We start from the raw sequence: 20,916 nt of genomic DNA on the forward strand, positions 1-20,916 counted from the left end.
ATATTTACTTATTAGTTCATGTATTGCCGTTTGAAGAAAGGGAAAATTACATAACCACTATCACAGCCTCCGTTAATAAGAAACTGAACCTCTTGATAGCACTGCAATGGCTTAAAGGAATAACCTTTATTAGAATATATCAAATCAAATCAGGTTTTATTTATAGAGCACATTTAAAAACGATGTTTGGTCGGCCAAAGTGCTGTACATCACATGTAATAAAAACACTTTACTACAATAACAACAAAAGACAATAATTTACAACAGCAAATATAAAAACAAAACACAAGGAAATGTCAGGAGTCATACTCTGACTAGAAGGCCTGAGAGAAGAAGTGAGTCTTCAGTGAGGATTTAAAAACCCCTAGGGTCTGGGCCGACCTCACATGGAGGGGCAGACTGTTCCAGAGCCTGGGGCCTAGCTGCTCGGTCCCCTCGGGTTTTTGAGCCTGGTCTTGATATATATATATATATATAATATAAAATATTATAAAACAAGTACATACATTTGTACTCTTTTTTTTTAATAGTGTACTTTATTAATCTAATGGCTGTTATTATCTTGTTATCCAGGTTTTTTTAAATGCAAAACATATTATAAAAGTTGAGAAAAGGTTAATGGTGGAAGTAGAAAGCAGCAAAGAATAGAAATACTTAGTAACATATAAATATCTCCAAATTGTTTAGGTACCATTTGTATTTGATTTTGATTGGTTTAAGTGTAAATGTATAAATGAATAATTCCATATTAAATAGCTAATACTTGACTTTGAAAAAAAGGAAAATAAAAATGTTTTTTCAATATGTATTTTATTAACATTCGTTTTTCTTTTTACATACAAAATCCAGAATATTTGGTTCAATCTGAAGAATCAGAAAAATAGAAACATTTCATGATGTTGGATGGAAAATTCTGTACATGGGAATGGTTTCTACATGAATCAGCTGAATGGTGTTCTATATCAGTAGTAAAGTTTACATTTGTCCACACTTGTGCTTCCTTTTATAGGGCATTTGAAATAGACAACAATAAAAAATGTAAAGCTGCATAATTAAAGTTATTTTAACTTAGTCCTCTTAACAAAATAATTATACGATCATGCAGTAAGGTGTACCATGAAACTGTAAAAAAAGAATAGAGTGTGTAATGATGTATCAAAACCATCTTCCTACTTTTGACGTGTCTCTCCTCTTTAAACCGATACAATGGATACAGTCAACTTAGTCAAATGATGTCACGGTCCACTGTAAATGTTCATTACAAATAATGCAGTCCCCAATATGACCAAGGCTATCAACATAAAGGTCATAAAATACACAAAACAGGTCAAGGCACTGTGGCCCTGAGGCAGCACTGTGTATTAAAGAAAGACTCGTTGATATGACAGTTAATCATTCACTCTTGAAAACCTAGCGCAGAAAGAGCGACCGAATCAGATATTAAGAGTAACTGCAATATGAACACCCTGAGACATGGATGCTGCTAAGGAACATAAACGTTGACAGTTATATCGGTTCACGGACAAAGCTAACATTGTCTGCAAAATATTTCTTCCTCCTAGGTTGTGGTCCAAGTGGTCAAAATGAAGGGAGAGGAAAGTCACTTTTTGTATCCGTTCTGTCAGATGTCTTAAGGTTTTTTCCCTTTCCCTTGGCTGATATGTTGTAGCCACTCCTTCAACATCTGAAAGCTTGGTCGAGCAGCAGGGTCCAGGTTCCAGCACTGTTTCATGATGTTATACACCACTTCAGGACAGCCGTCTGGACAGTCCATTTTGTATCCCTTCTCCACTCGAGGCACGACGTCTTTTAATGGCTACAGAATGGAATAAGTAGTTGTGAGAAAGACAGTGTTGACAGAAAACAGCTTACAGCTTAAGGACGATTTGAGGCAAACTATGTAACTCGTTAAAATACAGTCAACCCATAAAAGTTCACTGCATATACAGTTCTAGTTTTATATATTTTCATTAAAGAGCAATGTGGTTTATTGTCTCTTTTTTATCTAATTCATTAATTTTTGGTACATACATTATAAGTAGTGTTATATTATGTAGAAAGGTTGCAATACCACATCATAATTCAACCCAGTCTCACGGCATTTCGTGTTATAGTCACGAAATGAATCTATTGATTCGTGTTCACCAACACGATTTCCCCATTTTTTTCGTGTCACACAGAACGATTTTAAAAGCAATGTAAATAATAACAAATTAGAAGGAAAAAAAGATAAAAAAAATACTGATTTCAGTATTCTGACACAGAACGATTTTAGAAGCAAACAATAAAAAAAATAAAAATAATCGTGGCTTGATATAGAGTAAGAAAAGGTTTTTATGAACCACACAGCTTCTGGTCTTCCAAGACCCGACCGGACAAAAAGACGTGGTGCAGGCACGAAACATACTACCAATAGAAATACATTGCTTTTAAAATCGTTCTGTGTGACACGAAAAAAATGGGGAAATCGTGTTGGTGAACACGAATCAATAGATTAAATTAATTTCGTGACTATAACACGAAATGCCGTGAGACTGGGTTGCATAATTGTACACTTTAGTATGATACTCTCAGGTATTACAGCAAAAGGAAAGAGTCTAGGCTGTTTCTGATAGTTTCACTCTTAAATCAAAACCCTTATTTTTCCTTAATATTTTCTTTATGCCTCTTCCCGAAAATATATTGGTACTTACAATTCTTGGGTAAGGCACTCGGCCGAAAGAGTAAATCTCCCAAAGCAGAATACCGTAGCTCCAAACATCCGATTTGGTGGAGAATTTCTATTGATTAGGAAAAAAAACACATGTAGAGTTTATTTCACATCTTGGGAGCTACACAAGGCAAAGCACGCTACTTGACATCAACAACAGTCCATGAAAACAACAGCATACCTTTTCCCTGAGAGCCTCCGGGGCGGTCCACTTCACCGGCAGCTTGGCAGTGTCCTGAGTGGAGGAGGCCTCTTTGGTCAGACCAAAGTCACTGACTTTGGCCATGTTGTCTTCTGACACAAGAACGTTGCGGGCTGCTAAATCTCGGTGGACAAAGTTGTTGTTTTCCAGGTAGGCCATGGCTTCACAGACGTCTCTGTGAAAGCACAGGAAAACAAAGTTCAAAACCTCAGAACTTTTGTCTTTCCACATTCAATTGTGGGATCAAAAACATGCAGTCTACATTTCCTGATGATCCAATAAAACATGGGCAATCCTAAAGTGTACACAGTAGAATGTTCTTGCAGTTCAACATGGTTTAGTTTAAATCTAGTGAGCCTCACTTATGATGTATTTACCCTAATTATATCTCCAACATTATGAAGCTAGTTTCATGTAATCCAGTAACCTGTCCATCAAAAACAAGCTTCCCTGACTAGTATATAGTGTAATTGTAGATAAAGTGTTAGTCATACGCACAGAACAAAATTAAGGAGAGCTTCTCCATCAAGTACTGTCCGGCCTCTGGAACGCAAGTAGTCAACCAAACAGCCCTGAAAAAAACAAAAACAGAAATGTTATATATCTGTAATGTCACTCTGGAGGTTGACACATTTTCAGAAGGACAGTCTGCCACTCACTTTGGCCATGTACTCAGTAACTATAAACAGACTCCCGTTCTCCTCGACGATCACTCCAAGCAGCCCCACTAGGTTATCATGCCGTAGTTGCCTGAGAGAGGAGAAGAGCACACAGACATGTTATTTGTTTACATGTAAATTTGTGTTTCTAAAACCAGAGTGGCAAAATATCTAATCTTTCTTACGTCATGACAGAAGCCTCTTCAATAAAAGCCTGTGCTGTAGCATCGTTCTTTATGCACTTCACAGCTACTTTAGTCCCTCTGTAGTCTCCCACCATGACATCTGAGGTGAATACAAACAATAGAAAATCAATGGTTAACTCGCATTTTAAAGTGTCATCCCTTTGATACAAAACAAACAAATGTGAAAAACAAAAGCCTTCTCTTAAACCATATGAGAGGTGAGGGAATGTGTTTCATTGGTAAAGGTTTTCTACCTGATATTTAGTTTACATAAGAAAGTTTGCATGTCCAAGGTTTTACTCGACTTTTATCAAAACCTTTGTACAAATTCTATACACAAGATGTAATGCTGAATGTGTACCTATACCTGTTCATAGTATACCGTTTGTGTTTGTAAAATCAGTCTACTCCAGTCTACATGTTCAGTATACATATCAGAACTTTGCCATATGTAAGCAATACAATCAAATTAGGTCACTTTTCTACTATTCAAAGTAAACTTGAAGCAACTTGCCTCCAAATTCTCCTTTTCCAATAACCTGCTGCAGCTTGAGGTCTTTTCTGCTCATCGACCAGCCACCTGTTGGCCATTTAAAGAGGAAACAACATGAAGCTGAAACATAACAGGCCCATACATGCTTCTCGTAAATAATGTGGATGCATAAATTGTAATTGACCAACAAACTGAGACTCACCCCTGGAGAACTCATCCTGAGCGGCCACCGTGCCTTCCTCCAGCTTTGGCTTTATTAGTTTGGTGCACAGACCATCAGCATCTTTGGTGTAGTGCTACATACAGAGCAAAAAGAAACAAATTATGCATTACAGCACTTTAAGGGGTCTCCAAAAGTTGTTCATTGCGTATAGCCTTATTGTTTCTAGAAAACAGAACCACCTTTGGTACATCATTAGCTCAATTATTTATCAGGTTATACTCCACCTGGACAAAATCCATTTGCCTTTAAAGAATGAAAATGTTGCCGGATTATTGTACATGTACTGCGTTTTCTGGAAGAGGTCCATACCAATGTGAATAATGAAGTCTCACTTTAAATAAAAATGACTTTTTATTCATAGATTTTGCTGTGTTTTGTCGGTTTGAATATTCCTTATCATGTTAACCGTTTGTTCTTGATTCATAATATTGTATCTGCGGTTTTGACTTTTATTTAGGCATATAACTATACCACCGTTCGATAACAGAGCATCAACCAGCATTAAAGTTCTTCGGCATTCAAACTCAGCAGTGCTTCAGAATGACCAATAGAGGGCTGTAAAGTCAAATTAGCTAAATATATAATGGACGACGGAAAAAGGTTTTACATAGGTCGGACTAAAAATACTCTGTGTTAAACAGGAAAGGGACTCATTTTGAGAGTAAAAGGCCCCGCGTCTTTTTGAGGTTAGAACTTTGCACCTCAGCTTGTTCACTCTTCCTCTTTGACACTTCCTGTTCATTACTTGTTCCAGGAACTGTATGTGGTCTATGAGGTAGCACAGAGACGCAGGGGCTCATAACAGGAAAACACAACAAACATACAGTAGACAGAGCTCTATATAGCACCAGGACGCGCACTCGGAACATCCCGTTTTATTAAAAAAAAACTAAACAGAGATCTAATGTCTTACCTCAACCAGCTGCATGAGGTTTTCAAAGTACCCCTCGTCATCGATGGTGAGCTTGCCGTTGGTGTAGACGATGCGATAGTGCTCCACCTTGCTTTCGCAGCTCACACACAGGGTATAGTCGCCGGGGAAGTTGGTGCTCTCTCGCACCAAGAACAGGCCGGTTTCATGAGGGATAAGCAACTGCTCTGCCTGTTCCCGAGTTATCTTCCCATGAAACCATCTGGGAGTCAAGAAACAGAGAAGCAACAAATTAATAGTGGCCACTAAAACCATGTCACCGAAACTAATCTAATCACTAATCACAACAATCTTTACAATGAGGATAATGTATGCATTCTAGAAACTAAATGATTGAAATCTATTTGTATTGTTTCAGCCAACTTCCTACTGTTTGCATCGGTCATTTGAAAACACATTACAGGTGCAGGCACACAAAACGTCCAATACACAAGTCCCTCAATGATCTTTATGAACTTCTTAATGTTTAAACTTTTTTAGAGCAAAGTTGGTTCAAAATCTAAAGTCATCTTGGCAGCTACACTCATAGTGCGGTTGAATTACAGTATACTAGGGATGTAACGATACCAAAAACTCACGGTACGATAATATCGCGATAACAAGTCCACGGTACGATATTTATCGCGATATTGAAAAAAAAAATTTAAAAAAAATTTGAATTTTTCTTTTAATTTCTTTTGAAAAATAATTTGTTTTACTTGAAAAAAAATTATTTATTAAATAATAAATCTGACAGCATTTTAGTAGGATAGTAGTATTTTAAAGTGTCAAAAACATAATAATCAGACCCTGCAATAAAATAAATCAAGTTTCACTTTAGTTTTTCAAGTAACTCAACTCAAACTCACTAACTCACTCACTCAGCATCATCAGACAGGTTTTTAGGAATATGAGCATGTCCACATTTCCAGGTAGAAGCTGGGATGTTTGGGCGTTTACAATATCCCCTGCTGTGGAAAAAACTCTCTTGCTTGGTACTGATGTTGCTGGGACAGAGATATGCTTTGGCCATGGGTGACAGCAGTGGGTAAAACTGTGCATTGTCTCTCCACCACTTCAAAAACAATACCGTTTTGGCCAAGAAGGTGAGGCTTATTGACAGGGCGAGATATACATATACTGTAGGTATGTAAATGTAGCCCTGTAAATACGATGTCCTTTTGTGTTATCTGTTGTTTTATGTTCATGTTGTAACCTACTTGCTGCCATGTTGGACAGGTCTCCCTTGAAAAAGAGATGGGACCACCTAGTTAAATAAAGGTTTAAAACAGTTGCAGTTTTTTTACACTTTATAATATTTTATTACTGTAAATGGGTGCTTAATGCAAATACACCAATACTGTTCTAGAGATTAGAGGTATCGATTACACTCATTTGCATATGACAGAGCCACAGTATGTACAGTAAAGCCATTTGCATGCCTCCATGAGAAAGTTACATTCCACTATCACACAGAAAACCTTATTGGAAAGTGAGGAAAAGCCTTTACTCAAGTATTTCCATTGTATGCTACTTTGTACTTCTCCTCCACTACAATTCAGAGGTAAATCTATTCTGACAGAAACAGAAGCAGCTTCCCTCTGAGGTATGACAGCAGGGATTTTCCCTTTATTTAGGGATTTCATATTTCATAAACATGCTGCTCAAAAGGTCGACATCCCCTTTTACCATTCATGTCAGGTTATATTTACAAAAATTCAGTAAGAGCTCGTTTCCTATGATAACATCAGCTGGAGTCCTTTGATACTGCAACTGTAAAAAGGTGCTGCTGTACAAGCAGAATGGATGCTCAGAAACACGGTTCTGTAGGACATTATAAATCTTTAAAGTGAGGTTTTAATTAGATAAAGTTTAGAGTAGCAGTTTTCCTTCTTAATGGCTGTATTTTGCAATGTTATGTTTTATAGTACCTTTTTTTGGGTGTGTTTATGGCAAGGGTTGTTGTTGTGTAGCTTGGTTTGCCCTTATGAAGTCATTCAAGACCTTATTTTGTGATTAAGAGCTCTAAAAAAAAACTCTTATTCATTTACATGCTTGCTTGCATGCATGCACACGGAATCCAATCATGTGGACAAACAGAGAGATTTTTGAGATAACTTCAGTCTGAGATAGACGACAAACAACAGGAAGCTACACAGGGCTGAGCTGGAAACAGACACAAGTGCACTGCAATTACACAACAGCCCGACCCATCTGTGGTCGCCATTCACATAACTGCAGCGCCACTGCCACGACAAATAGCCCATCTGCCTACAGCAACCACACAGCCACAGAGCGAGGGCAACGTCGAGCTATTTTAGCCATCGCTGCAGAAGCAAACCAGAGCTAGAGTGGTAGCAACTTTTGAAATATAGAGAACACACATAAGTCTAATCATGTTTGCTATTCAGAGTGAAAGATAATATTGGGCATCAGAAGTCAACCATGATAATCTGTGTACTCACGGCATCAGACTCAGCTTCCCTCCAGATTTCACACCTTCTCTTTTCGTAACATAGTTGGCAGGAATCGTTCCCTCGCGACCGGCAACATTTTTAGCTTTGTACCAGTTTGGATCCTGAAAAACAAAATGTCAGAAATTAATAATTAAAATAGTGGTGTGGATTAAATATTGCATGTTAAAAAACTACAAGTTATAGGCACTGTAACTTTACCTTGGTGACGATAATAATACTCAACACGTCTCCTTTGTTGAAGGGCAGGTCCTGTTCTGATGTGCCTTTGAAATTGTACCTGGCCACACACTCTGTGCCCTGCGGCCATGAAGTCTACGGGAAATGGGCACATCACTAATTAGTAAACAAATGTCACACACATATCAGACATGTCTTGTTGTGTATCTACGTTTTGACTTGCACGTACTCTGGAGGCCTGTCTTACCTGCACCTCCGTCATGGTGAGGCGGTTCAATCCTCTCACAAGTGATGATGTTTTCTAGCTGCTAACATTAGAGCTGGTAACACACATACACATGCAGTACCTAAAAAAAGAAACAGAATTAAGTCAGTATGCCGCTGCCTTACTATATCTACACACAAAGTATCAGCAAGACAATTAATGTGTGGTTTCTTGGTGTGTAAGAGCATGTTAATAGTATGAGAAATACACTTTCCCCTCACATCGTAAACTGGAACCCATTACAAAATTAAAACCACTCTTCAAAACCATCATTTGAACCCATCTTACTTACTTTAACAGCATATGTCTTATTTTACACCGATCTTGAATCTGTGTTATTTTCAGTTGCCCATTGTATATCTTATTATGAGGATTTCATTGATGTTCACGTACTGGTGCTTCTTTTGCGAGGGAGGCGTGTGGTGCAGAGGGTTGTGCGTTGGTGTTTGTATCAGGGGTCACAGGTTCAAACCTCACTGCAGTCAGCATGTCGTTGTGTCCCTGGGCAAGACAATTCACCACAAATTGCTCCTGTGGGGATTGCCCACAGTACTGAGTATGTAAGTCGCTTTGGATAAAAGCGTCTAACAAGTAACAAGTGACAGAGGTGGGAAGTAACTAAGTACATTTACTCAAGTACTGTAATTAGGTACAATTTTAGGATACTTGTTCTTTACTCAAGTATTTCCATTTTATGCTACTTTGTACTTCTCCTCCACTACAATTCAGAGGTAAATCATGTGTACTGTTACTTCACTACATTTATTTTATAGCTTTAGTTACTTATATTTGGATTAATGATGTGAAATATAATCAACACTTAAATAAGACTTTAGTTACACCTGGAGTAAATTAAAAAGCTACCTTGGATTATATATATATGTAATACATTATTCTGAAATGGACCAATTTGGATAATAAGTACTTTTACTTTTGGTACTATATTTTGATGCTAATACTTTTCTACTTTTACTTGAGTAACATTTTGATTGCAGGACTTTTACTTCTAACAGAGTATTCCAAAACTCTGGTACTTCTACTTTTACTCAAGTACGAGATCTGAGTACTTCTCCCACCTCTGGCTACAGGTACAGGTGTGATGTAAGGTGACCTTGAGTGACATGAACGCGGTGTATATTTGTAATGTCATGTATAATTTTTTCATTAGTCAACAATTCAGCTATTATCAGAATGCACTAAAGTGGCGTCAGATCAGTACGTGTGAGTAAAAATAACTCACTGGTTCAGAAAGCAGAACTTACAAGTCTTCTTCTTTTGAAATCACACTTTCACAACTGGGGCAGAATGTTTCCATGACGCAGAATAACAGGACAGTTTGTACCTAAAGACAAGGCTTCAGCGAACTTAGAAATATGCTCTAAAGAAGATTTCTGAAAATATTCTAGCCTATTAAGAAAAGGCGGTAAACTTCATCTATTATGTAGTATGTACTCCATATGGTGCTCGGTTCATTTTGACCAAAAATGGACACTCCACTCTCCAGCTAAGCACCAATGACTGGCCGTTGTAGGAGTTAAGATAGCTCTCTTCAGCGCAGGAATGCAAACTTGTGGTGAGATCTAACCAGGCCAGAGGGACTCATCCAGTCCAGCGTTTCTTTGCGTCAATAAAGCAGCCACTGCAACTCTAACCTCAGACCTGAGTCACCCAGGGGCCGCGTTTCCATGATACATGCACAACACATCAGAACCGGTATAACCAAATGATGACCTCTGGATTAAGTCATGCTTAACATCCCCCCTCTCAATCCTTCCCCGAAAAACACCACTTCCTCTCTTCCTGTATCAGTTCCCATGGAGAAGTGGGGGGGATTAATGGTCAGTGCTAAGGGAAAATCCTGGCTGATAGATCTGTCACTTTATATGAGGTCACATCCTCCGACGTCTCCATTACTATGCAATGAACTTCCTGTGAGAGAGCCCAGATTTAGAAAACACCAGTATTTGGGTGGGGTTCTCTTTAAGCTCTTCCTTTTAAAAGCATATTTCTTACATTGAAAACATAAACTGGCATTTCTTCTATGTCACACATTTAAATAAAGAACCAGCCTCTTCAAAGACACTAAATGTGAGACTTATGTTCGCTCATGTGTCCCAGAGAGGACTGTCATCACCCAGTATGATGAGGATGACGCGGATGTTGTCCCCCGTGGAGACCCGCAGCTGTCTATCTGGACATATTTCCCACGCCCAGCAACCAAGCAAGGACACCCCCACTTTGCATCTGCTCGTCCCAAACCCATCTTTTCTATGTGACACTTTGACATTTCACTCTGGGGGAATGTTCTAACAGGAAACACAAAAACTATAAGTCTGAAACTATGCTAGTAGAGCATTATTCTCATTGTAAAGAATCCTAACCCAAATACCTCCAGGTGACCCCTATTAACGGTTTAAAAGTCTACACAAGGAACTCATTTTAGCTGCATAGTCTTACTTTTATAGATTTAAGTATATTTTATTAATACAATTTGTGTTGTTTTAGTGAATGTTTTTTAATAGGGCTGTCTGTTTTACGTGAAAATGAAAGATTGGAACACATGTTATAAATAGCACCAAAAAAAAGGCAGCGGATCACGAAAGTGGAACAAAAACTATTCGTGTTTGGACTAAATGTCATTGTGATCCATCCAGCAGTTCTCAAGGCATTACATTACATTACATTTTAAGTCAATCCATCTAATAGTTGTTGAGATATTACAGCCTTGACCAAAGAGGACTGACCAACAATGCCATCCCAAGAGCAATGCTACTAGTGTGGTTACAAATACAATCTTAATAAAATCTACGTAGGATACAAATGCTCACTATGCTCTAAAACAGAATTTGTTGATTGCAACAGAATCTGTCTGTCCTCATTGAAGAAGCAAAGTGATCTCACCGACTGAGGAATAGATGAGTGGGGCCAAGCATTTTTTTAATTCCTCTCTTTTTGGACAGTGCACGCATCGCAACAGCAGGCCAGCAGCGGCTGACTGAAAGGGACAGAACTCGGTCTGTCATGGTGTCACATTGCCATTTCCAGAAAGCTCCACATGGAACCACAGCTTGTTCGATTCAGTAAGGGGACAAGGCTATCATTGTGAGTTTCTACTGACCCCTGAGCTTCTACTGACCTCTGTCTCATTGAGAAGTTTATCATCATAAATCAGTCAGCCCAGTAACTGGCTTTCGGTTCAGTAAAGCTTCAGTTCAGTAGTTATCAGTTGCACTTCATGTTTTATGCAGAGAGTTCAAGTGTCAGCTGCTCTGGTATTATGAAGTAAATAATTTCAAACAGGCAAAAAATAACCACATAAATACAATGATATGTTTTAATAAGTGAATTTGTATATCAGACTGTGGAAATTGTCTGCTACAGAAGAAACGACTCATGACATACAGTAAGCTACTGAGAACAACAGGAAACCAGCAAACCCAGTGGCAGACTTAACATGAAATGAGTCAGAAAGAAGCCCAGAGAGCACAAAAACACTCCAAATGTAACAAGTAACTAAAATAAAGGTGCCATACCTGTAGATAGAAAGCTACTGTGGATACAATAGTTCCATTTTGCATATTCTTGACATCCATAACGATCCAATTGTTCAAACCAAACTGGTTGATCAACATTTGGCTCTTGTCTTTTGCAAGCCAGTCGCAGTCTGAATTTTACAGATGAGTTAGCCTGACTGCACCAAGCAAGACAGGACAGGAATGTAGAAATATCTTCTTTGGTCTTGTTTAAATCTGCCACTCCCTCGACTATCTGCAGACGTGAAAATGCTGATCATGTAAGGTGTAGAAAAACTGCTGTGATACAGTGACGTCTATGTGGACATTTGTCACTGAAAAACAACATTATTCACTGGTCTTTGAAATGTTTCTTCAAAGTACATTTACTCCATTACTGTAAGTAGATTTTTGAGGGACGTGTTCTTCACTTTAGTATTTCTATTTGAGGGTACTTAAGCTCCACTATACCTTTCAGAGGGAAATATTCTACCTTTCACTCCACAGCATTTCTCTGACAGCTAGATTTACAATTCCAATTAACATTTACCATTGAATAGAAACATAGCTATAAACAAATCAAATGCCTTGTTAACGATTAATTCAGAGGCTGGATGGGATCCTCTGGACACCTAACAATTATATAAAGTATGCAAAATGTAAAACGACTTGATCAGCTACAAAAGTAAAATACTGCTTACATATCGATACACCAATATGAACAATCTAATAATATAGTGTGCAATATATCAGACACAGCGGCCATTTAATTATGTAAGGAGTACTCTTGGTGTATTTTGTTGATAAAACCTCTGTGCTTTAAGTGTGATTTGAAGCAATACTTTTAAAATGAGCAGTATGTCTGTGTTATTGACTGTGTGCTCCTGCATCTGTGTGCAGCAGGGGGTCCTGGGTAATCTGCCCCTCATACATGTATGATCCTGACCCTCCAGCCTCAGGAGGCTCTTTTGACTGCTTTGATGCTGCTGCCCTGTTATCATCACCATTACAGCAGCAGGGTGGCAGGGCCAAGTGCACCGAGAAGGAGACAATACCGAAACAGAAAGAGTTCCTGCCAACGTTCAGCCATGCGAGTCCGAGAGCCTGCAGATGTTTTTCAGAAAGCTCAGAGGAGGAAATCACCTCTGCCTCCAGGACAGCAGCTGGACTGTGGAGCTCACTGTATCAACTGTCTGCAGGAAGTAAGACAGGAAGTACGAGTCCAGTGGCAGGCCCTGCTGCACAAGCCTTCATTGTGTCACTTTAATGACTGTCAGTATTGCCTCTGAGGCTGATATAAGGCATAAAAGCCATTGGCAGGGTATACATGTAAAATAGCACCTTGCTTATCATAATTAAATACAAAACGTCACATTGAAAAGCAAGACTGTCGTCAGAGTGGCAGGGGAAACCCCCCCTCAATTTGGCACCCAGGCATTACAACAAACTGTGCATTTTACTTCTATCCAAAGTTCAGACATGTGTGGGTAATTGGTGATTTAAACTAGTCTACACGTCAAAAACACCATGTAAGGCAACGCTTGAATGCCTGAGCAGCAGACGGACACTTCCTGGCTGAGAGCTTTGCTCAACATGCTCTGCTGATGCAGCCGTGCATGCAACACAGAGTATGCTTTGCTGTGGTTTCAAGAGCCTGTTTCACAAGCTTCATGCTTCTTTCAGATGTGTCACCCTCCATCTTCTGCCATATTATAAGACAATGCCAGCCAGCATCAGATTAGCTTCAGTCTTTTTCAGAAACTTGCAAAAGGGGCATCACCCTGAAACAGACCCAATGGCTCCTCAGTTCCTCTCTCTCACAAATGCTGGTTCTGGTTGGTAAATTGTTTCATTGGAATGAGAGATAAGTGACAAAAAGCAATAGCAAACTGAAAGACATTATTAACCCTCTACTTGTGCATTATGTTTTACAATATAAGACACAAAGAAACGTTCAAAGATGGCAGGCTATGTGACAGTTTTGAGTCAGCAGGATACATTGCCTATTATCAATACTATTATCTACCATGTTGGAACAGAGACATTTGAGAGCTGCGTGATGCAACTGCTGCACCCCACATTGGCAGGATATCACACATTTAGTTATCCTGTACTCATTACATACAAGGAAGTAACATTTACTTAAGGGTTATTATGTAGCCTACTTCAACCACAACTTCACTGTATCTGCAAGCAAAGGCTCAATTTCAAAATAGAACTCTTACCTTTTTTTCCAGGCAAAAACCGAGACGTTTCGGGTAATAACAGGTGACTTGTTTACTGTCCGAAGAGCCTTTTCATCTGAGGGACAGCACACAAATTCCCATTCACCCCAAAAAAAATACCGACAGTTGATATCGAGGCGAAAAAACAAACCAAAGCCCCGACGAGGAAGTGAAATCTGCCCCAGGTGACACGAAACCTTCAGCAGTCCAAAAGTATCTCGATAAAACCAGCCGAGACTTTAGTTGGTGCGTCTCCTGTCAACATCACCTGAAAAAGCCCCTTTATATGAAGAAAAAACAACTTTGCTACGAACTTCTCACTGCAGTCTCGACGGTGATTTTGTGGAAAAAGTCAAAATGAGTGAGGTGAAAACGCGATAACCCAACTTGTTAAATATTGCAGCCATTAAACGACTGCTTTCAGATTAATTTGAGTGTACTTCAGCCTGTCCCACTCCTTTAACCCGTCACACACATTCAAGTTTTTTTTGCCCCACCTTGTTTTTGCAGTGCACATGCGCGTTAGTGAGAAACTAGTCCGGCTAAAAATGTATCATTAAATTCATTTCAGGCGATTTGGTGAAGGTGTTAGATCATTAATGTGGACAAAATGTACTCACATATAAAGCAACGTTGAAAGTGTTTATTGTTTCAATCTGCAGACATGACACAAGAGGACTGCACAGTACTTTTGCACTTGAACCTTGATACTGAACTTCGCACCAAAAAGGAAACTCTTGTACTGTCTAGACAAAACCTCCCACTGGCTGCATTTTATTCCTGAACTGCAAACTAACCTTGCATGTAGTAAACACCCAGCGCAGATGTGAAACATGTAAACTAATGTAATGCATATATCAAGAAGCAGAGCCTGCATTTAAACAAATACACTTTCAAAATGCTTTCCTGCCAAAGCCAGATCACCACATGGTTTATGACTGTTCACATTTCGTAGAGAAATACCCATATTTTCGGGGGAAAGGTATATTAAGCTGCCATTACAAAGGAATAAGGAAGAGACATCAAGTGTGGTTTAATGGCCCCCTGGCGGCCAGCTCTTCACAATCAGTAACGCTGGCTGATGCTTCCCAGCCAGACTTGTCTCAACAGATGTGACATAACACATCAGGCCGGAGGAATGTTGGAGAAAGGACAAACCCTTTGTGCATGATAAGTCATTTTCACAGAATCAGTGTATGAACCCTGTGCAGGATAATGTGCACAGAGAAAAAGCAAACATATAATGGAAGTATTTTTAATCCTCCTGAGATGTTATTTTGTGGATACAAAACCACTGTAAACCTTTCCCCAGATGACTTCCTTTATCATTTCTGTAACTGCTTCAGTGCAGCTTTGTATAGACTAAACTGACCGCAATTATACACAATTTAGGGACATGTTGTATACAATGTCCATGTCCAGTACCTAATACAACGGTCTTTGTCTCTGGACACATTTAAAAAGAATGTGATTTTGTAAAAGAACAAGCAAAGGGTTTGACTTTCATTGTCACATTTTTTGGCAGTAGAAATGCCTACAACCCCCTGTCAAGGCCTCGTAAAGCAGCACAAAACAAGCAGCTCTCATTGTAAATACCACTAATGGTGGAGTACACACAACAGGCATACTTCACAATACCAGGAGAGGGAATTTAAAAAAAGATACATTAGTTACATTTCTCATCACAGATGATTCACCTGGAAATGCATTCATATCTGAAATATAAAGAGCCTTTTTACTTAAGAAAACACAACTTGTTGTCAACCGAAAAAACCTGTCGACATTCTCACCTGCCTGGAGGTCGAAACTTAAGACCATTTTGTCTACCAGGCATCCATTGGCTTTCATTTGTTTTCATAAAACATGAAAATCCACTTGGACATTCTTGACATTTTAGTCCATAACAGACTATGTCTAGAATGCATGGACTTCTTTTAAATCAACTACATTACGACAAAACAATTTAACTACCACAGACTTTATGATTGCTCTGATGAATTCCCAAAAATCTGTAATCTGTGTTCTGCATTTAAAAAAGATCAGATTACATAAATGATTGGTAGTTAAGGAACTAAAACGTGTAAACACTCTGCTGTGGTCCTTTAACATACAATAGAGAGCCAAAGCGAACGGATAGGAATGAAAACCAAGACACAATGACAAAGGTTCCCAGCTTGTACTTATTTTATGCTAAAAAACTAATCCCTGTTCAATTTAAGGTTGATATTTCTCATAACTACTATAGTGGATGACACATTGGCTTGACTGAGAGGAGAGATTGCACAGAAGCTAGTGGAACATCATGACTTCAGTAACACATTTCTGTAAGCAAATCTTTTTGCCTATAAGAGGTTTTAAATTACATCTTATCAGAGCCCATATGAAGGCCTTCTTTAGCTTTAACAAACAAAACTGCTGATATCTGGATTCTCTCTATCAGCTGCTCCATTCAACACTGGTTAAGAAAGTAGAAAACTACTCCCATAAATGACAATTTTCCACATTTGCTTAAATGGGAAGTAAGAGTAATAAAGTTCTGCAGAGTATGGCAGGCTGTAAGGCCATTAGCAATGGTGACACCAATCTATGTTGGTTTTCTGTGGTGATGTAATATCATCACATTTAAACAAAATATATGTTTGAATGGTGTTTATTCACCAGATAGGCTCAAGAATGAGTTTAGATTGCAGTGACATCCAGAAATATTTCCTTTTTAAGTCAGAGATTGTCAATCTGAAACATTTGAACATTAGGTAATATTATTTTGACACTTCAGATGTGTCTAAAAAGTATCATGTAAAAACAATAGTATCTACATTATGGCTGAAGCCTCTGATGGTCAACACATTTACTTTTTCAATAAAGCTCTTTCCTATCCCACCCACAGGGACTTAGTCCTTGTAGAACTAATTGACCAAACAGTGGTCCCTTTCTCATGTCGATGAGTTAGTAACGTAATGGATGAACTCTGGAACATAAGGCGCCAAAACCCCAATGGTCATGGAGGGTGAAAGATTCATGTTGACTATTAGTCCCATTACGCAGAGTGCAAAGGGATGACGAATTTGCAGCCAAAGGGACAAATGTACTTGATTCCCACTTCCTTGAACACCTGTCGAGGAATACCTATGTCACACAGGTAAACTCTGCCGGCCCCCTCGGCAAGGGAGAGGGGGAGACAGAGAGAGAGGGACCACTTGGCCTCCACCGCCTGACCCTGTCCACTACCAGGAGGGTCTAAGCTGAGCACGGGCGCTCGGTTCTGGTTCGCCCAGTCTGCAGCCGCCCGGTACCAAGGCTGGTCCATCAGGAATGTGTTCTCGTGGCAGTCAAGGCAGTTTATGATTAAGTCCACCGGCGTGTCTGGGAGGTCTGAAAAATCAAAGAGCAACATTTGAATATCTGACCACTTGGAATGCAAAATGTAGTCAGAGTGCAGATCTCTACCAAGTTGGTCTCCCTCTCCTTTCCCAAACAATGAGGACTTGTATCTCACTTAATTGTCCCTCCATGCTTCATACTGTTAAGATAAAAAAATATATGCATCTTAACAGCACGAGACTGTAATGTAGTTAATTTAAAAAAAATCCTTAACCATACAGTCTTATAAGAGCACAAATAGACATTATGAATATATTCAATATGCACACAGTCAAAAATCTCCCCACAGTTAGGCTTAGCTGAGATGAAAAAATCTAACCAAAAGTAGAAAGAAATGCATACCTTTGATACTTGACACCTGTTTGCCACTGGTCTTGTTGAAGAGGGTGACCTCGCTGGTGACGCAGTCCAGCATCTTGACAAAATTGGGCAGAAACATGACGACCTCCACTTCATGATTGGCCAGGTGACGACCACAGCTGATGCCCTGGGCTCCCTGAACATGAGGGCCACACAGCAGAGCCACTGTGGGACGCTGGTGTAAGTTCTTCGGAGTGAATCTAGAGGAAACAAGGAAAAGAGACTAAGTTGAATTTCCTGAAGTTTGCACTCTCCAAGCACTGGATAGCAGTAAACTTATGTTTGGCGTTGAAAATATAAAATGCTAACTGTTACCAACTAATTTCTATGGAACTTGAACACTATACTGGCTTGATATGTTATTCTTGGCAGATTTCTTTTTGCAGGATACTAGCTCAGAAGGCGAAACAAAAATAGTAAGACTTAACTATAATTTTTTACCTAAAGCTGTTCTCATCTGTGCTAACAAACCATCAGTACATCCTCACCTGTTGGGTCCTCCCAGCAACGTGAGCGCCATCTGAGTCGCACACACTCCGGTCATCTCAAGTCTTCGCTCCAGTGAGAGACCGTGGCGCTCAGCGATTGACAACAGACGCTGATGTAGTTCATAGGATATACTGGGTACAACAAGCCCAGAGTCTGTATTGATGGAACGAAATATTTAAAAGGTAAAAAAAAAAAATATAACAGTCTTTAGATATTTGCCCTCAGTACCTTTATTTCTTTACAATGACTTTACAACTTACCAGTGCAGTACTCTTTGGCCCCAGGCTGCGGCACAGTAATCTGTCTGTACACAACAGGTTTGGCCTCCAGGATGTTTTCATCATGGCGGTACCGTGTGGGCGTTTGGTCTAGAGGCGTCCCACGTGATCTTGCACCGTTACGGCGCTCCGAAATGTCGATTTCTGAGAAAACTGCTGCTTTGTCAAAAAGAGCCAAGTTTCCTTCAAAATCAAAATCAGCATCCAGCCCGTCGTCGGTGGCCTCCCCAAAACACTCGTCGTCTCTGGGCTTCATCTGGCCGTTCTTCACACCATTCTTTTTCGGTGTTGCTTGGTTTGCCCCTTTACTGCTAGATGACCCTGATGGGAAAATGACATAATCATCTCAACAGAGCAACAATCAACAATAGGACTGCAACGGTGTGTGTTCTTAACGTCAAATGAAAGCTCAAAAGTTGAAGTTCCGGGACTTACAGGAGTTGTGTCTTCGACGAAATCCTTTTGGCTGGCCAGGTATGTCCACGTGACGTTCTCCTTGGCTTTTGGAGCAGTGCTGAGGAGAGTTGAGATTCGCCGCAGACCTGGGGTCGCCCTTTGGGACTGCGACTGGAGCACTGCTTACTTTTGTAGATGCAGAAGAGCTGTTTCTAGCATTGCCAATTGTGATATCTAAAATCTTGAGCTCCTTTATGTCAATGGCGCTGCAGAAAAAAGGGACAATTTTATATTTAGTGACAGAAAGAAACAGCGGCAGGCATTTTTGTCATTGGAAGACCACTAACTTTATAAAAGAGATTACAATTATAATAGTAATGTAATTTCCATTCCACCTCGATAACTGTCTAGCCATCTGGTTTAGTGCTTCAAAAGATGCTTTCAATCTTAATAAGATCCAGTTCACTCAAAACAGAGCTGTTCACCTTGCTACCCAATGAGCAACAGCGTTTTATACCAATTGCGATTGGTACATACAGTACATAAGACCAATGTGTGATTAACCTACATACCAGACAGACAAAATGATGACACACCAGTCATACCTTCATGTGACACTTTACATTATCTTTACCTAAAACCAATGCTTCAAATAAACTGTTATGTAAAGGACTACATCAATCATGATAAACTACATCGATCCTAGATTACCAGTACGATCAATTTTATAAAGAAAATAATAACAGCAATTATTTAAGGCTACATATGATACTGTATGTGAAGGCTGATTATATTTGTGGTGCTTACTTTACTTTCTCGTATTGTATCGTATCTCCCTTTGTTTTGTTGTTAATGTGTTGTATTTTGGGTGCAACCGAGGAAGAAGAGCCAAGAATTTAAATAAAGTACAGCTTTACCTGAAAGTGACCTCGGGAACAGGGCACTTGACTCCATTGTGGAAAGGTTGTCTTAAGGAGATGGTTTGGCTGGACTGGTCCACAGACACCACCTTTCCTTGATACACTCCCAGCGTTGGACCACAGTTAATTGACACCAAACTACCCAACCAATCGGCTGCCATGACTGCACAAGGATAAAGAACAGAATATTTAGCTAGTTGTCGGATAATATTTGTAATAACTTCAAACGTGATTTTAAATTATTCAGTAACTTTCTGAATGCAGGACATCACAAACACGGATTACATGAGGTTATCGAAGTTATGCTAAGTGACTAGCGTTAGCTTCGGCCTGTTTTCTAGCGTTCATTAAAAGACGCAAACACCGTATTTGGTTAAACACGTGTTTAAGTTTTGTACCTTTTTGAAATCTATACGAAACACACTCTTTTCAAGAAAACCAATGAATACAGTGTAAAGTTAGGTGCTGCAAGGAAAAGTGTAGCTCCTTTAAACTGTTAGCTCTTAGCTCATTGAATGGTCAAAAGATGCTGCTGGTGCTAGCTGCTGGATGACAACATCCTGCTTCCGGTATAAGGCGTTTTTCGAAATAAGAGTTTAACCCTGAAATGTTTACGCACAATCTGACATGCTGCTGATTTTCCCTTTTAAGCTTGTGTTTTTGTTTTGTTTTGTTTGAAAGTCTGAGTCACATGTAGCGCTAATGACCATTATTAATTGGGATGTGCAATATTTTTGAAGCATAGAGCTGAATAATGATTTGCCTGGACTATGCAAAGAAACAACTATTTCATTAGTTGCATGCAATATTTCACACTGAGCTGGAGAGTATCAGCATACTTGGTAAAGCCATGTTACTATCTGACATTCATCATCCCTGGCGGTAACATTATATCCTCTACTACTATATTGTATTTAATAACAACACATGTAATTTAACTATAAACCATATAGATACGGCAATAAGGGGGAATAGAAAATAACTCAATAGGCAATTTTGATATACTTGCATTAGTTACTGAAACTGAAGTCAAAAAACCCTCTAACAGCATAAT

At 39.3% G+C, this 20,916-nt stretch overlaps 2 protein-coding genes across 3 annotated transcripts; both read right to left on the reverse strand.

The window, feature by feature from the left end:
• Window positions 1-791: 791 nt before the first annotated feature.
• LOC117491338 (tyrosine-protein kinase CSK-like) lies at window positions 792-14,502 on the reverse strand. 2 transcript variants are annotated; one of them, XM_034141256.1, is made up of 13 exons: window positions 14,039-14,502; window positions 8,284-8,383; window positions 8,058-8,171; window positions 7,848-7,960; window positions 5,386-5,605; window positions 4,452-4,545; window positions 4,271-4,336; window positions 3,757-3,856; window positions 3,572-3,662; window positions 3,411-3,484; window positions 2,892-3,087; window positions 2,694-2,780; window positions 792-1,816 (listed from the first exon to the last, which is right to left on the reverse strand). In XM_034141256.1, exons 2-13 carry the CDS (start codon window positions 8,296-8,298, stop codon window positions 1,631-1,633), a joined length of 1,356 nt encoding a protein of 451 aa, XP_033997147.1. In that variant the 5' UTR covers window positions 8,299-8,383; window positions 14,039-14,502; the 3' UTR covers window positions 792-1,630. The 2 variants fall into 2 exon arrangements, with proteins under 2 accessions (XP_033997147.1, XP_033997148.1); XM_034141257.1 differs by lacking the exon at window positions 14,039-14,502 and adding an exon at window positions 11,835-11,981.
• A 164-nt stretch (window positions 14,503-14,666) lies between these two features.
• edc3 (enhancer of mRNA decapping 3 homolog (S. cerevisiae)) lies at window positions 14,667-20,402 on the reverse strand. Its single transcript, XM_034141255.1, has 7 exons — window positions 20,261-20,402; window positions 19,860-20,025; window positions 18,982-19,208; window positions 18,529-18,867; window positions 18,268-18,421; window positions 17,762-17,979; window positions 14,667-17,410 (listed from the first exon to the last, which is right to left on the reverse strand). The coding sequence occupies exons 2-7, from the start codon at window positions 20,021-20,023 to the stop codon at window positions 17,076-17,078; spliced, it is 1,437 nt and encodes a 478-aa protein (XP_033997146.1). The 5' UTR covers window positions 20,024-20,025; window positions 20,261-20,402; the 3' UTR covers window positions 14,667-17,075.
• Between the last annotated feature and the right edge of the window lie 514 nt (window positions 20,403-20,916).

This window comes from Trematomus bernacchii, unplaced genomic scaffold (genome assembly GCF_902827165.1).
Source record: "Trematomus bernacchii unplaced genomic scaffold, fTreBer1.1, whole genome shotgun sequence".
In the NCBI taxonomy this organism is placed as follows: domain Eukaryota; kingdom Metazoa; phylum Chordata; class Actinopteri; order Perciformes; family Nototheniidae; genus Trematomus; species Trematomus bernacchii.